The sequence below is a fragment of the Leuresthes tenuis genome, unplaced genomic scaffold (genome assembly GCF_036924035.1).
Source record: "Leuresthes tenuis unplaced genomic scaffold, fLeuTen1.0.hap1 SCAF_20, whole genome shotgun sequence".
Lineage (NCBI taxonomy): Eukaryota > Metazoa > Chordata > Actinopteri > Atheriniformes > Atherinopsidae > Leuresthes > Leuresthes tenuis.
Window position 1 is genome coordinate 17,468,287 of NW_027325374.1, and position 16,707 is coordinate 17,484,993.

The 16,707-nt window shown below is 43.3% G+C and overlaps 1 protein-coding gene and 1 non-coding gene across 3 annotated transcripts in view; both read right to left on the bottom strand.

Moving 5' to 3' along the window:
- rhbdf1b (rhomboid 5 homolog 1b (Drosophila)) overlaps positions 1-16,707 on the bottom strand; it is a 33,063-nt gene that overhangs the window by 12,478 nt on the left and 3,878 nt on the right. The window contains exons 2-4 of one of the 2 annotated variants that reach the window (XM_072373148.1): positions 2,991-3,133; positions 2,668-2,801; positions 2,203-2,349 (exon numbers count right to left, since the gene is read on the bottom strand). In XM_072373148.1, coding sequence (XP_072229249.1) covers positions 2,203-2,349; positions 2,668-2,801; positions 2,991-3,104 — 395 coding nt within the window. In that variant the 5' untranslated portion in view covers positions 3,105-3,133. The remainder of the gene's footprint in view (positions 1-2,202; positions 2,350-2,667; positions 2,802-2,990; positions 3,134-16,707) is intronic. The other variant, XM_072373149.1, reaches the window with a different exon arrangement.
- trnai-uau (transfer RNA isoleucine (anticodon UAU)) lies at positions 3,495-3,588 on the bottom strand. Its single transcript has 2 exons — positions 3,551-3,588; positions 3,495-3,530 (listed from the first exon to the last, which is right to left on the bottom strand). It is a non-coding gene; the product is annotated as a tRNA-Ile (tRNA).

Sequence of the window (16,707 nt, forward strand, 5' to 3'; positions counted from 1 at the left end):
TAATAAGAGATTCGCAGGGGGACTTCAAGTTTTCTTCCAGCTGGACCTGCTCATTGCAGTGAGCGGGAGGATCATTTCCTGAACTTGTTGTCACCAGCACACAACAGAGGTTTCCATAAGTCTGCGTATGTGTGGGAGTGGGAGAAATGTGTCAGTAGTTGGCAGGTTTCCAAGCGTCCCTCCTCAAGATTTCAGGCAAAAGGATGTGTACTGATGAGTGAAGAAGACTGAGGGTCTGGTCCTTGTCAAACTGAATACCGCCCCCCTAATCTAGAGCAACAACGATCACTATCAATGAGGTCCTTTCCTCTCCGTCTGTCTGTCTCTGTGCCTTATTTTGCAGGACTGTGTGTAAACACTCTAACCTCTAAGAGACCGGCACGCCACAGGAAATAGGAGTTTAGAATGAGAAGAAAGATCATCATACCCACTGAGAGGGTGTTGAGTTAGAGGAGAGCACTCAGACATGCCTGAACATGACACATGCACACGCTTACACAGGCTCTGGAGTAGCAGTGCCACAAAGCTCATATTTTGAACCCCTCCTTGCTAACAGTTAAAGGAATCAGACTGAGCCTGTGCGCTTTAAACTCCTATCATTAACCATAAATCATTATCCGTTCAAATATTTGGCCTGATCTGTCAAAATGAATGCCTCCGTCCCACAAAAAAATACTCAGAAAGCGTGTTTTTCTTGTCCTCCTGATCAAGAAACATCAAAGGTTCTTCCCAGATACCCTGCAAATCATACACACACGCTTTGTTTAAATGGTAGAGATATTTCCTGCAAAAAGTACCTTTGCTCACCTCTATAAGTCACCTCTACACATAAACTCTCTCGATCCCATTAATTCCGTCACAAACATCAAACATACTCCCAAAAAAACACATGCAGAGGCAGTAAACCTCAGAATGATAGTTAAGACATAGGAACATTAGTTTTGAGTGTTTCCAGGTTCCAGTTGTGGCTCCTTGCTCAAACATATACATTCACTTTAACACTATTCATGGAGCTGCTTTGATGTGGCCTGAGGCGCATACACTGTCTGTATGAGTAATTGTGTTATTTTGTCTAACTCAGACCCTTTAGTCCTGCGTGCCACCTGGACTGACACTGATACACTTAATGCATTCTTCATGTGTCACAGACAAAGTTACACAGCTGTGGTGTAAAAAAAAAAAAATGACAACGATACCTATAGAGTTAAAGGGCTGTCGTCCAGACAAACAAAAAACTCTCCAGAACGGTGACCTAGAACCTAGATACTGAAGGAGCAACTTTTTGCAATGTCTATTTGAACCCAAAACAGTTATGTTTTCCTAAACCTAACCAGTGAGTTTGTTGCCTAAACATAAGAAAATGGCAGCAGAAAAAGTTTGAGACCGAACAGAAAGAAAGACCATTTTAACTTCCATCCATCCATTTTCTAAACCCTCTTAATCCAACTCGGGGTCGCAGGCGGGGGGCGGGAGGCTGTCATTGGACAAGAGGCAGGGACAGGTCACCAGTCTGTCACAGGGCCACACAGAGACAAACAACCATGCACACGCACACTCACTCCTAGGGTCAATGTACAGACACCAATAAAACGAGCATGCATGCTTTTGGACAGTGGGAGGAAGCCAGAGTACCTGGAGAGAACCTACGCATACATGCACACTCCACACAGAAAGACACCCCCCCCCACCAGAATTTGAGCCTGGTACAGCCTGGTATAGCCAGGAAGCCTCTTGCTGTGAGGCAACAGTGCTTATCCCTACACCACTGTGCAGCCCCCATTTCATATTGTAAGGAAATGGTTTTATTGCACATATTTTTATCGCATCTACTGAAAAATAATATCAATATCATGTGAAGTGATGGGTGTACACGTGAATCACCCACACACAGTATATATGTTCCCTATCACAGGTGAAAACAGACAACATGATTTGCAGGAGTAAAAGAGGAAGTTCCCTTTAGATCCAAATACTAGAGTCCTTTATCAAATGAATAAATGTTTTGTCATTATTTATACATACTGTACATCAACTGCTATAAATGTTTTGCATTTGAGGCCACTGACTCACATCTGAGTCATTTTAGCGAACCAGCTGTTAAATCTAAACAACATTAGTCCACAAGGTGGTAAAACAATGTGTGACAGCACCAGATTGCAGTGAAAGCAGTTGAAACAGGTCAACTTTCCACCTCCCCTGTACCTGATGATCTGTTTGGGTATAGACGAACGCCGTCTGGAGAGTATTTTGGGGACACAGGACCGCCTTCGGCTGGTTGACACCCTCCTTAGGCCCCTCTGGCCTTTTGGGGGAACTGTATTTACACGGTCAAAGTGCACCCTTTTCTCACTACACACACATCAGAATAAGAGGTGGGCAAGGACGCAGGGGGGAAAAGAAGGTATTAAATAAGGCAAAATCAAAGAAAAGGGGTGACAAGAGAGAAAAAAAAGCACAAGTTTAATTAGTGTTGAATCAGAAAGTAGGTTACAGGTTGAAATAGCTTTGTTCAGGATTTATAGGTGCGCAGGATCTATTAAAAAGTATACAAGCAGAATTCATGAGAAATTAGCAGCTGGAGAAAATCAGCAAAGAGAAAAAGAAGAGAACCTTTTTTCTAAATTCTGCCTCAGTCTGTGTTTGCATGTGTTTGGGTGTGTCACTAACTTCTTGATGGACTGCGTGAAGGAGGGCAGTGTCTCCAGAGGAGGTTTGAGGTAGTTGTTGGAAGTTTCCAAGGCGACACTGCGGGTATGCGGATTTTCTCCCGGCATGCTGACACTGCGCATGCGCTTCACCGGCTACAACACACACAAACACAAGGACGTGATCAGCGAGCGTTGAAGTTTTTCTCACCGGCTTCCTCATAATATGGAATTTGTTCGGTGTGTGAGGATGTTGAAAGTGATAGATACACATCGTATGCTATGGCACTAGTCTTGGTTTTTTTGGAGCTGACAGTTGCAACATTTTGTACATTAGTTTCTTACCTGGGTGACCGGTGGGGTGTCGTCTGGCGTCAGCTGGATGGTTGGGATGTCCAGTTTGAGCCATGGCGGCTTCTTCCTCTGGAGGCTGCTGTTCCTGCTGCCCGTCTCATCCATGCTCGTTATCTCCCTCCTAAGCCTGCCAGCTGGACAAAGCAAACCAGAAAAAGGGGTTGTAGGACGGTTTACACAGACACATGACGACAAACATTTCTCAGGAGACAAAGCCGGAAACCAAAAGTGACCAGAGTTGTTGTGTAACAGTGGGCATATGTTCCACACTAATCCAGTGTCCCTGCAGATAAAAAGTGAAGGCAAACACCTGAAACAAGAATCAAAAGCCTGTTAGTTTACCAGCAACCCTAAGCATCTTCCCCAAAAATTCAATTACAACATAGGGTAACGCTGAACTTTGTTTGCCAGTGGATTATCTGACAGCTAGACCACAGTCTTCCCAGGGTTGCTCACCATCTATTTTAACTTCTGACAAATTATTTAAAACTTCACTGCTCCAGGTGAGGCTTGAACTCACAACCTCAGCATCACTCTGTCAGTTACTGTCTTATAAGTACTGCGCGCTGACCAATTGCGCCACTGGAGCCTGAAAAAGAGACCACACGAGCTCAATTAGGAGTGACTTGAAAGGGATTTACAGCAGCTATGCCTCAGCGCCACAAGATGGCACTAAATTTTACACACGCACAGAACTATGGAGTGAAATGAAAAAAGACAGGTAGGCAGGCTATCTATGAACATGAAACGTCTCCACTCATCTTGTTTTTTTTGTTGGTTATAAAGCGTAAAAACATTTGGGAAGTGAAATGTTCCCTTGAACCTGTATGGGTAGAAACAATCTCCTCATGCTATCGCGAGCAGCCACAGAACTGGTGGCACCTCCTAAATGCAAGTCACATGATGAAAGTCTGTATCACATGATGTAGAAGAAAATGCTTTTTAATGGCAGCTTGGAGTCTTTATTCATTGCAGTAATGTCTAAAACACGACCAGTGATGAAATGTATTTGAACAAAGCAGGTCTGTGTTAAACGACATGTTCTTCAAAATGTGTTGCATCAAGTACTGTAGATCAGGCATACGACTGATGTCAGGCATTTTATTTTCAGTAACAAACGTTTACAAAAAGAATTTTGATGTGAAAACAAGGAGTGAGCACCAGCATTTCACAACAAAACAAAGACAACCAGAACCAAAAGTTAACTCGGTGTGCTTTCCATTTTGGGAAAGTCATAAAAGAACTGTCTCCAGTCTTATCCCTCTGGTAGGGGAATAAAACCTTCCAACTGAAAGCTGAAGACTTCACAAGATATAGCTTACATGCACATATCTAAACAGCTGCCTCCAAGATAACTGATAAACGAGGAACTCATTGGGAGCAATACAGGGATCAGTATCGGGAAGTTGCGGATCAAAACAGCAATCTTCAAACTAAAGAACGGACAGTGAGCCACAGCCAACCCTTTGACACCAAATACATTAAATAACTTTGATCTTTTCAACAAGGCAGTGCCAGGTGGTTCCAAGTAGTTGTTTAGGCGTAGAGTCCCTCACTCACTCCAGGAAGTGCACCAGAAACCAACGTCTCCATTATCTTAACACTAACTTGGTCTCAAAGCAGATCTTTGGCCACTTTGAGTCCATCTTTTCAACAGCAGAGCAAAGCTAAAGGACCAACAATAGCACCAACAAAGCTAACAGCAGCCCACAGCTCAGACTCTTGCCACATATCTTTGACACTGCTCCAAACTGGCAGTGTGAGTGTGAGAGTGTGATTTAACAGGCAATTTCAACCTCCTTAAAGGGAGATTATTAGAACACTGCATCTGTACACAGTATATATTTGTTCAAAGTACTTATACCTTCTATACTGAACCTCTAGGAAGAAGAAACTGTCAATATAAATCCGTCAAAAGAAAAAAATGAATGCTCCGCCAACAATGATGTTCAGATAATGAGTTAACTTGCATTAAAATGCATTATCTGGTAGTGAGAGTTGGTGAACCATTTGGGGAGCTCCTAAACCCAGATATGTTAGCTCTGAAAAAACAAAGCACTCATTTTGAGAAAGCATTAGCAATTCTTTTGCGGGGTATCTTGTGCTAAACTGTAGTGATTGTGCTGGAGTGAAGCAGTGCTACATAATAGAACATCTGTGTAGGCCTCTGATCAGAAAGAAAGAGCGACCACCAACGAGGAGCTGCTGTCTGTGTCTCAACTGTGAATCATTCTGCAATTCCTGGCTGTGAGGGAAACTAAAGGCTCTTTCTGTTTCTTTTTTTTTCCTTTTTTTTGCCATAAAGACAGTATTTGAACAATAATCTCTTCTGTCATACAGTGCGTGCTGCAGCAGCCGATATTCAGGCTGTTCAGATTCTGGCAAAGCCTAATGAACTGTAAGACGGTCAAGGACGGCAGCTGTGGGACTTCTTAATACTCACTGATGAACACGAAGATGAAAAGTGCATCCAAGAGTTGCCACATGAACAAAACGCACGCACAGTTGCAGCCTAAACTGGAGGTAACTCTCGCTGTGGATGCATACTAAAATGGTTTCATTCTATTTTCTCGCATTTGCAGCAGGCTCGACAGCAGTGCCTACAGAAGAGCTGTGAACTACTCGCTCTCTGTAAGAGGCAGCTGCTTTGGCAAATAGTTTGATTACTCAGCTGTAGATGTTAGTCGCACCGCAAGAACATGAGCTGAGCATGTGTTTCCATTCAGTTCAACAAAGCTGAAAGAGATTACATGGCGTGTTGCATTATGTACTCATCTTCTTAGATGTTTTATGTTTTGCCAACTTTTAGACTGCTTTAGCGTCAACACACGACCAAAATGTGCCCATAGCCCTGCTGCGGAGTTTGACTTTGTAACTTAATCCATAACATAACCGCAGGCACTTACTGAAATGCAGTCCATCTAATTATTTAAGTTTAGCGCCTCTGTTTAAACGGTCGGTGCCAAGATAGATAGATATTATGTAACACTCGAGAAAGGGCTCGACGTGACGTTACAACATGACTGGTCAGCTGCAATAACGCTACAGGAGCCATATCAGTATGATTTTGTTCCTACAATATCAGTGTGATGTAGAAACAACATCAACTTTATATGCCATAGCATATAAATCAGGTAAAGCAGATGGTGAACAGAACAAATGTTGAACCCTCCTACATTATGCTGGTGTTGGAGGGGTTCCCATACTATGTGCTTTAGACAGCTTCATACAAACACAGCAAGATGCTACTTTTTCAAATCCACAAACAGTGTCTTTCAGTTGTTGACCTGGTCTGAGCAAATACCTTGTGAGGCGAATTCAGACCTGTCTTGTGTAATTTGAGGACGTACATATGTGTGTAATGTGCATCAAGAACATCCAGCCCGCACTTGGATCGACCCAGTGTTTGGTTGTAAAGCAATGTTGGTTTTTGCACAAGCTGGATTTCCTTTTGCCTCTCATCGGTCCGTGTCAGTGTTCTGGTCTCTCTGTGGTCCCGGGTAGAGGTTTGCGCATTCTCTTAAGGTCACAGAGGATAAACAAACTCCTGCAAATAGAAACCTTTCACAAGACCAATCCACAACCGCATCCTTTGCTTATGATCCAGTGGCGATTTGCTGTGTTTTTGTGCACATTAACTCAGATGTGAACTCATAACACAAAGCATGAGCATACACCACAAATGCACACACTCGCTCTTAAGCATACATTATAGAAACACTCACTTGACGGCTGTCACTTCAGTTTCCCGTGTCATGAGACTGAAGACAACGTGCTGTCCAAAACCGTTCTGGTCATTTTTCCATCTTGTTTTCCACATCTGACATTTGTTTCTCCACTATCATGATCTCTTTTTATTCCTCTGGTTGGGTTTTCATGACAGGCAGATTATGGGCTATAATCCCTTGCGCTGTATGCCACATAACATTGCCTTACTGTTGGGTCACTGTGGCTCATTTCGGCCTCTGATTGGATGGAGATATTGCTCCGATGGTGTCATCAGCACTCTGCAGGAAGTAGGAGCACTGACATCAAACTATGTAATCTCAGAGTGGAAAAAGTCGAAATTACTGAATAATCTTTGCTGGGAGGTCACATGACAATGAAAGAACGAAATGTGTCTTGAATTTGGATGTTGATTTCTCTCTAAAAAGCCAATTTTGGAATAGCTCTTATCTCATTTAGAGCACTAATAATATCAGTATAACTGTCAGAAAACACAAGTTTCAGAGCAGCTTGTAGTGCATACAGAGACTGTAGCACAGCAGCAGCATAATTGGATCCATATTAACATCAGGTGACATTTCCTGACATGCCAAGACAAAATAAAACAAAGGTATCCATTTGTGCACCAAAGCAAGACTTGTCCTGACACTACACCCTGATTCTGATCTATAACGCAGAGGAGTTCCATGTAAACTGACTGTGGCTGCATGTCGGGAGGCTTTTACATTAAACAGATCACATAAAGCAGCTCAGAAACCTCATTTCTGTTAAGTCTCTCCCCTCTGCTTCTTTTGCATTGTTACAATTGCATTGTTCGGACTACATTTTAAACTCTCCAGCTCCGTTCCTTCAACTAAGGTTGAACATGAAAAGATTTCCCCCTGGAAACAAAGTTCAAAACTCAAAGTAATTCCGTTTGATTGACGCTTAGAACTACCACTGTGGTGTGATGACGTTGGCAGAGGGCTGCAAACCAGTTTCTACAGGCAGGTCTGCCTGCAGCTGCTTTGTCAAATCAGATCAGAGTGATGGTCTTGGACAATCACTAGCTGACAATTCAAATGACTCTGGCTCATGTACATACATCATTTATTTTGCATATTAATCAGTGGTGTTTCTAAGATTCAGAATCAATTAAATGCTGTTCAGGAAGCAAAGGGAGTTAGTTGCTGCTAAAAAGCCTAAGACCACCGCTGGTTTCTGAGACTGTTGGCAGATCTTTGTGTTAAGTTTCTACTACAAAGTTCAAGGGAGGAAGGAGCTGGACATGACTCATTTATTATGAAAGGTTTCTAAAAAGAAAGCCAAATACTTTGGGAACACCACAAACGTCTTGGCTCACATCATCTGCCAGTGCCCAGAGTTGAAAAAAGCTGAACATCATAAACGTCCAGCTGCTGACCAACACGGCAACAAGTTACCAAACTGACAGTGAATTCTGAACGGAAGGAGAAAACCGGCATCCTTCTTGCCTATCCTAGCTCAAGATCTCCCCCTGTGCAGCAGACTCGTAGGCGGAGAGGTTTGATACAGATAATAGAGCCTGTATTGCCACAGAACGATAGCCCAAATATACTTAATTTTACTCATTCAGGCAGCATTGGAAGGCTTATCAGCTGCCCTTTTTAAACATCCTTACATCTTTATAGACCTTATAGGCCAAATTGAGAATACATTTTGAACAAATCATGGCTCTGTGAATAGGAATCTAATTGAATGGTGTCATTCCCAGCCCTAATACACCATAAACATTATGTTGTGGGACTTTGCTCATCAAGCGGAAGGTGCTAGCAGCGTTAATTGATTAGGGACACGATGGCAAATGAATCCTACATCAGTCCAGGTAGGTCTGAACTCTCTAATGCTGGGCGCCTTAGAAAACATTGCACCTGCTTTCAGTAACAAGTGTAGAAAAATCTGAGCTGATCACATGATTCAAGCATTTTATAGGAGCAGGTCAGCGTTGGTGTCCAATCGTTGTCTTCTCAGCAGCTCCTCTGATAAATGAATCAGTTTAAGTTGTATATTGTTTGACTGAGAGGGAACAAATGAGAACGTGGAGATGTACATCTAAATCCTCTCATGGGAAAGAGTTGTAGCCATCTGCTCCAAGAGATCCTTTTGTATATGAAAATCCTCCCTCTGGAAGGTTCTGCGAACAGCACATCTCAATCATTCTCTGACATAACAAACAGGAGTAGGTCACACAGATTAAAAGTGAATTATGCTGTTTGCTCTAACCCTCCACGCCCACCACAAAGGAACTACGTATGCTGCGGGCTCACATCTCTGCCAGATGTTACAGTAATAACACAGTAGGTCATTTCCTCTCTGCTTGCGGGATGTTGCTGCTGAATGTGTGTGTGTGTGTGTGTGCACCTCTGTAATCTGCAGCTACCTATACAAACAAACATTAATAAATGATTAAACATCTGCCGAAAAAGAGGCAGCATCTCATTCATCTCAATTAGTAAGAAACCAAAAATGGCCCAGGCAAAGAAAACAGAGGAGAATTTCTCTCTTTCTGGGCCACCTTCCTGACTTCTACATCTCTAAAAGCTGCCCTGACTCCTTGGAAATTCTAAGCTGCTGCCTGCATGATCCGATAAGATGCACGCTCCTCTCTAAAAGTGCAGACACCGGCCTGTAGTTTCTCCTCGTATGTGTTTGATGATGCTGACAGACGCACGCTGAAAGTCTAAATGAGCTGAGCCTGCCTGTCTAAACGCTGCTGTGACCACGTCGGGGGTGTTTCTCTTTCATCTTGTTAACTCCGATTATGCGAGAGGGAGCAAATCCGTTAGTCAGTCAGCTGCTGTGCTGCTACTGCTCAACCCACATCAATTCGCGTGCAACGGAGCAGGCACTTGTCCAACCCACACACACACCGAGAACCACACAAAGGGAAGGCACGCACACACACACAGACAGGAAGCTGCTACTTAATATCGCACGTGTTACATTTTTATACAGAATTATGCCTCCGTAATATAAAATGAAAAAGTCGAGCTTTGTGTTCCTTAGAATGAAGGCCATTTCATCCCAAACACTTTTATCCTGATAAAAGAAAAAGGGGCATCAGAGAAGAAAACGCAAATTTTCAAGGAATTCTTCCATCTGAATACCATCTGCAATTTGGGAAATTTATCAAGAGTTTCAAATCCATTTTTAGGCCCTGATCCAGTTCTGTAAACGCGTGTGATACAGAGCAGTCTATTTCAAACGTGATCTGGTGGCGTAACTTTTAACTTTATCAGTCTTTTAACTGAGACTATCGTCTGTTTAAAGTAACTGGATTTTTTTTTTCATTTTTGTAAACCGTATTTTGCCTCGAGTTTAAATCTATACCAAATGATGTCAGCGTCTGACACACTTGACCCGCGTGAGGTTGAACCCAACACGAGGAGCGCAACCAAGAAAAGAACAGCGGTTGAGAAAATACAACAGCTGCGCGGCAGAGAACATTTCCGTGGCCAGTTTAGCAGAAGAACGTCAAACCAAAACGCCAAAACACGACATGAGACGCGACAATTTGATGAACAACGAAACCGAAAAGCCATTTCAGAAAACGAACCGCTCCCTCGCGTTATGCTTTCGTGTCGCTGTTTTTGTCTGTCTGCGTGTGTGGTTTTACTTTGTGTGTTTTAGTGGTTTTGTTCCACTTTCTGAAACAATGCGTTCCGTCTCCTGAAATATAATTCAGCTTTCATAATGTTTTTTTTTTTTTGCTTTGCTTTGAGCTGTTTTCTGAAATTCAAATGTTTGACTTTTTCCCGACACTTTGCATCTCAGGATCACCACGCTGGTGCAATTATAAGTATTTTTTAGAAAGATATTGTAAATGTTACTGTAACTTTCCAGCCTTGTTATCAAAGGGCTGGGGAAAGAAATTGCACAAAGCTCAGCGATGTGCTCGATCGCTGATTCCTGATGTGCTGTGCTCCAGGAAATAGCTCCCATTCCGTATGCAAAACAGCCAAAGTACATTTCAGCCCATCTCATCCTCTTCTTCTCTGCCTGCAGCAGTGCTGGCAGACATGGCCAAAAAAACAAACACACCCACTGGAGTTAAATATCAGCCCAGTGCACACAAGTTTTTAATAGTTCTGCAACATTCAGGTGTGTGTGGACACCCTACCAGGGAGGAAAGACATCAGCAATGATCCTGAACGCAGCATATCAGTAAAACACCACAGACCAACACATGGAGGGCTGATGATTGGGGCTGGATGCCTTGCAGACATTGAGTTGATCATTAACTCCTCTGTATACCATTGTATTTACCTGATTCTGAGACCTGATGAGGACCAGATGATTTGTAATGTCCTGATATGTTAAACCTTAGACCTGAGAGAGGGTTTACTTGACTGAATAAAACAGAACCGAATGAATAGCGATCTCAAAGATGGGAATGAGAAATGGGAACGGGAAACATTTCAGCATCTAAAATGAAGCCCCTCTTTGCCTTACATTGTGACAAAGTGACTAACGCTGGGATTTGAACTGTTGCCGGGGCATTTGATGACGTCCTTTTGGGCTGTAGCAGATTATGAGGAGCACTTTTGATTATTTTCTGTTATTTTTCACACAAAGCAATCAAGAAATTGTTTGCTGCAGCCTTGAAAATACACTTTTCAAAATGTATGTGAATAAGCTCATGAGCTTAACAAAGTGTTTTTTGGGCAGGGCGGGGGGGGGGGGGGGGGGGGGGGGGGGGGGGGTTGGTAAAACGTCCTTCAGCCTTAATAAATAAGGGAGCTGCTCAAAAAAGCTGCTCGACGATACACAAATAAACAGAGGCATAAACAATCAGAGTATGGCAGAGGGAGGGCAGGCCTACGCTCCTTGCCTGCCTCTAAGCAGACTCATCGCTCTTGATCTATGCGGGAAAAGGCAGAGAGTCAAAAATCACAGCTAGACTTCCTGCACTGCTGGTTTAGAATAATCCAAAAGTTTTAGATCTTTGTCACAGTGAAAAAGTCTCCTATGAAAGTCATTAAGAGATTAAAGGATGGGCATGGGCTACTGCTGTCGAATGTTCTCCTACAGTAGATGGACATGTGGCCCACGGGGAAGCAGCTTTTGAGTCTCGCGAGCAGTGAAAGGCATCAAGACAAGCACATATTCAAACCCCGACCCACTGCACTTCACTTCACACCCACACATTTCTGACAGAGCAGTCTGCACAGGAAGACAAGCGGAGTCAAAGAGTGGTGTGATCTTTGCAGAGCGAGCAACCACACGGAACCTCAAGGTAACAGTCTCTGGCAGCTGCAGCGATCCTAAAGCATCGTAGTTTGGTGCATGGGGCGTTAGAGCTCGTTAGTATCAAAAACTTTGAGGAACTTCGCAGTGCGCGGTCATTAAAGACCAGAAAAGTTCCGAGAGGGTGTTGTGCCGTGTCTGAGCGATAAAAAAAAAGAAGAAGATTGAAATGAAATCTGCTGCGGCAAAATAAACAGCATGATTGTGTGTACTGGGAGGGATAGAGATGGAACAGACAGATTTTTTTCCCTCAAATCAAAAACAGCCATTTAACTCTCACATGCCTTACCAACATGTGGCAGCCATTTGCAAAGTTTGCTGCAAGGCTCAGGACTATGTGCATATGGCTGTGGATACACGTGCATGATTACGCTTCTTAGCAATGCATGTGGTGAGTGTCTGTGTCCGTGCTCAGGACCGTCTATCTTTTATGCCAAACATCTGCATCGGCTTACCGGCCTCTGCCGCTCAGTCGCGGTTCAGCTTTGAAGCATTGAAAGTGCAGACACTTCTCTGAGCGGCTCACTGCAAAATGTCAACTAATGATATTGTTATTAGTAGCCTGTGCTGATCTTAACCAACAGCTAAAAGGCTAAAAGACAGTGACAGAGATTAAACTGTGACTGATCCAAAGTGAGGTGATAAGTCTTCTCCCACCCAGGTTTATCCAAAGGCTGCCAAGTACACTTTGTGACACATTTCAGGAGCTGATAGTCAAGTCAGTCCAGAAAGAAAATGGATGAACTCGCTGTCAGTTTGCACATCAACAGCAGCTGCAGGGAATACAACAAAAGTAGCACAATGGAAAAAAGCCAGCGCTGTCATTCATCACTTAAAATGTTCCAACATCTCACAGTGCACTGGCCTGCCAAAAGTGCCACTAGAGAGGTTGAGAGGGTTTCTCAGCTCCTGTGCCAGGTATTAGACTTTCTCCACAAAAACGACATTAGGTCTGTTAGGAGGTAGGAGATTGTGACAGAAGGCTCAGGAGACTGGCGCGAGCAACGATAAGGAGATGAAGGAGACGAAGGAGAGGAGAAAAACAGCCAGAGTAAAGAGACAGACGACAAAACATGGAGAGAAAAAAAGACTTATCAGTCAAGCAGTTTATAAGACACAGGGTGGATAAAAGCAGAAAAACAAGCTAATGTTTTAGTCCGAAAAAAAGAGGACTTTTAAAATGCACGCAAATACGCTGATCCAATCAAAATCCCAGCTGACGTGGTAAGGGATCGAGTTAGCTCATGGATACACTGGAGGCCCTGTGTGTGTGTGTGTGTGTGTGTGTGTGTGTGTGTGTGTGTGTGTGCATGGCGGATGCTGAACTGCTGCGGTGCAGCTACATGTTCGTACTCAGACCAACAAGCTTCCTGCTGCAGCTCTGCTGCGGTGCAGAAGATGCCTGCACTTTTGTTTAACCTCTGGCTGATACGACTCGAAAAGAGGAAGCATGAAAGTTGCCCGGTTGTAAATCGAGAGCAGCGACAAGCAACTTCTGAAATGAATTGAAAATCCGTAATTAACATAAAAGGTAGGCTGCAGTTGAACTGAAACTACTGGGAAAGATGTACTGTTGCTGATGTGAGGTCAATATGGCAACCAACATGTGTATTTTGCTGACAGTCGCTTCTCTGAAGCTTGAAAAATAAGGACCACATCCAACGTGCCGTTGCCGGGAAACCCATCACACGCATCCAGTGTGGATGCTGTTTGTCTATCATGTTAAAAGTGAACACTGTTTATTTGCTCCATGTATCACCTTGAAAGTAAAGCTAGTAGAAGGAGTCTTTGCAGATGTGTACTGAAAAGATAACAGAGGAGGACTCCACATGTGGACCACATCTGTTGCCAATGAGCCATGAGAAACCAATTCACCCCTCAGCATTCTTCATCAAAACATTAATTAAAGTCTGTTCAATGTCCAGTCTGGCTGATTCAAATATTTGCGTCCTCACACACGGCTCCTCGAGGAAATGTCGGGAAAAGTTCAGGGTCGCGGTGCGTTCGGGGCAAATGGTTCAAGCCAGCACCCAACATGGCTATAACTGCCCCTGTTGGATGAGTAACAGCATAATGAAAGAGATACATGATGAAGGGTTGACAGCAGGACAGGAGACAAAGAAAGCAACTCAGCTGACCCTCATGTGAAGCTGTTTTGTGTTAGCTGCTTGGTGACAGGAAGGTCACCGTCACAATAAGAGTCGAGCCAAGTGTGGCTTTGCCTGGAAACATGAATAGGCCTCCTCAGCTGCCATTCGTGCCTCCTTCCTGCCGCCCCTCTACGCAGCCAGAAAACCCATGCTGTGACCGCCAATACAACAGCTTCCTCTGTTGGCTGGCTTTCTATGAAAAGTTAATGGTAATTGCCCGCAGATGCCACATTAGGATAAGATTGTAGGGGACTGGAGAATTGGCTCTGAAAAGAATATTCAGAGGGGAAAATGGGGGGTCACGATTGTGGTTTTCAATGAGACAAGAGAGGAGTTATTCAGGATCTTCATAGAGGAGTCTGAAGCCTTCCAGGAGAACTCTGGCTGGGGGACAATATTGTCATCAAATGGACATTGAAGAACCATTTGGAAACCAATATGCACATAATAACCCGATTAAAATTCCTTTTCGACAGATAACGATTGTATTCAGCCTTTTCTTTTCTATTTTCAGGATAAAGATGATCTAATTCCATTGAGGTTTTCAGGCAAAATGAAAATTAATTCTGAAGGGCACAGTCCCTTCGATGTATAACTGAGTTATTCCACAGTTTCTAAACCAGTAAATGTGCTAATCTGTCAGTCACAGCACTGCCTCCACCTGAGCACTGTAATTCCAAGCAAACACAAAGTGGTTACCCTAAAGAGGGGATTAAACAGTTCAACCAGCTTACTAACCCACAGATGAGGGGTTATTATAAATGTCTGGTTTAATGATACTGGTTAACTGGGCTAAAAACGACACGAAAACAGCTGATACATGAAGATGGTAAAAATTTGGGTTAAATGAGCCATGATGTCAATTTAAAGAGAAACGAAGAAAACGTTGATAATGCAGCGTCTGAGGCTCCAACAAATAGTAATAACGTTTTGGTTCAAAGGAAACGACAGTACTGCACAAAAGTATTTTCATTTCTTTGTATATTGCAAAGGGGAACAGGAAGGAGGTGCTGCCATTTATCGAAACATAAATGGAAAAACAGCAATATTCTCGATTCGAAGCCTAATCCCTCTTAGACAAGTTTTCTTGTCATTTCTTTACTCCTCATGAGGATTCATCCCTCCATAGGACCTGCTGCCGCTGATTTTCTGTCCACTTCTCGTGTCATTTGGCATACCTCAGTCTTTTCTCCCCGTTTCCCTTCCTTGAAGATGTCTTCTTGACAGTCGCCCTTCCATAGAGACCATTTCTAATGATGCGTCATTGATGGTCCAACTGAGGAGCCAGATGCATCCCTCAAGTTCTTTGCTGCTAGTAACAAAGTTCCTAAGGTTACAGCCAACTTAAAGCTAAGTTTTCACGCTTAACCTTCTCACACACACTATTACAGTTATCCACTGATGAACTCTCAGTGAACCACATGCCCATGATTCCACTCTACACTGATGTTCACTGATCCTTTCATTTCAACAGTTGGCAATCTGCCTGGTAGTATTTTAATATATTTGAATATATATATATATATGAGTTCATGGGCTTGCAATCCCAACAGCTGTCCAATTCCTGTCCCCTTCTTCTCATCTGCAAATAAAACAAATTAAACCAACGAGGCACTACTCCCTGAATGAAGTTCAGAGTAAATAACAGAAAGAAAGTCGGACCGGGGTGATGAGAAGTGGATTAGTACAACGGGAAACATATATATTTACTTCACAGTGCAGTGAGCCACAAATCAGACAGGAAATGGTAACCCGTGGCCACATAAAAACGGTCAGTTATGTTTTTTTTTTTTTATTAACTTTGCTCCATACAGTGAATATAGCAGCCATGTCTGAACTCACTTTGTATTCCGTTCTGTCATCACGTGATCACTTGCATAATCGCCTCTGAAGAAAGGTGTGTCTGATAAGGTCACATCATCATTTAGCCCGATGAAGCGTGGGAAAATTAGAAGAATAAAACAAACAAAAGGATGCACGACGTAGGGAAATAAATTTGAAAGACGGGAGAGAGACTGAGAGAAGTAGAGAGAGGAAGAGAGAGAGGATTAAAGAAATCCCTGATCTCTGGGGATCAGCTCAAATCTTGATCATTTGGTCTTTCGGGAGGACCACAGGATAAAAAACAAGCTGCACGACAGCCTCGGTAACTGCAACCATTAGTGAGCTCGGTCAGAGAAATGTGTAACTGGGAGCAAGCAGTCCTGACACTGCTAATCTTTTATGTAGGAGCTGGAAGTCTGAATTTCTAGTGCTGACAGCGCTGTGAAGGATGCAGGTACCTGTTCCATCTGCAGAATCTCACTGGAGGAACCAATGTCTTGCCAAACCAAACCCGTGGAGAGCAAGCTCATTGATTTGGTTTTACATAACCAGATTGCTCAGAAACACAGAAACCATAGCGTGGACGTGCACTAAGCTCGGGGACCTAAGCCAAATGTATGATTTTTTTTCTTCATAGCATCAAAATTCCAGCAATTCTCTTTATATAAGACTGCTATGCAGCTGCATCACAAGGCTTAAGCATTTTAGTGCGCATCTGAGGCCAGTTCCCACTGGCAGAGCAT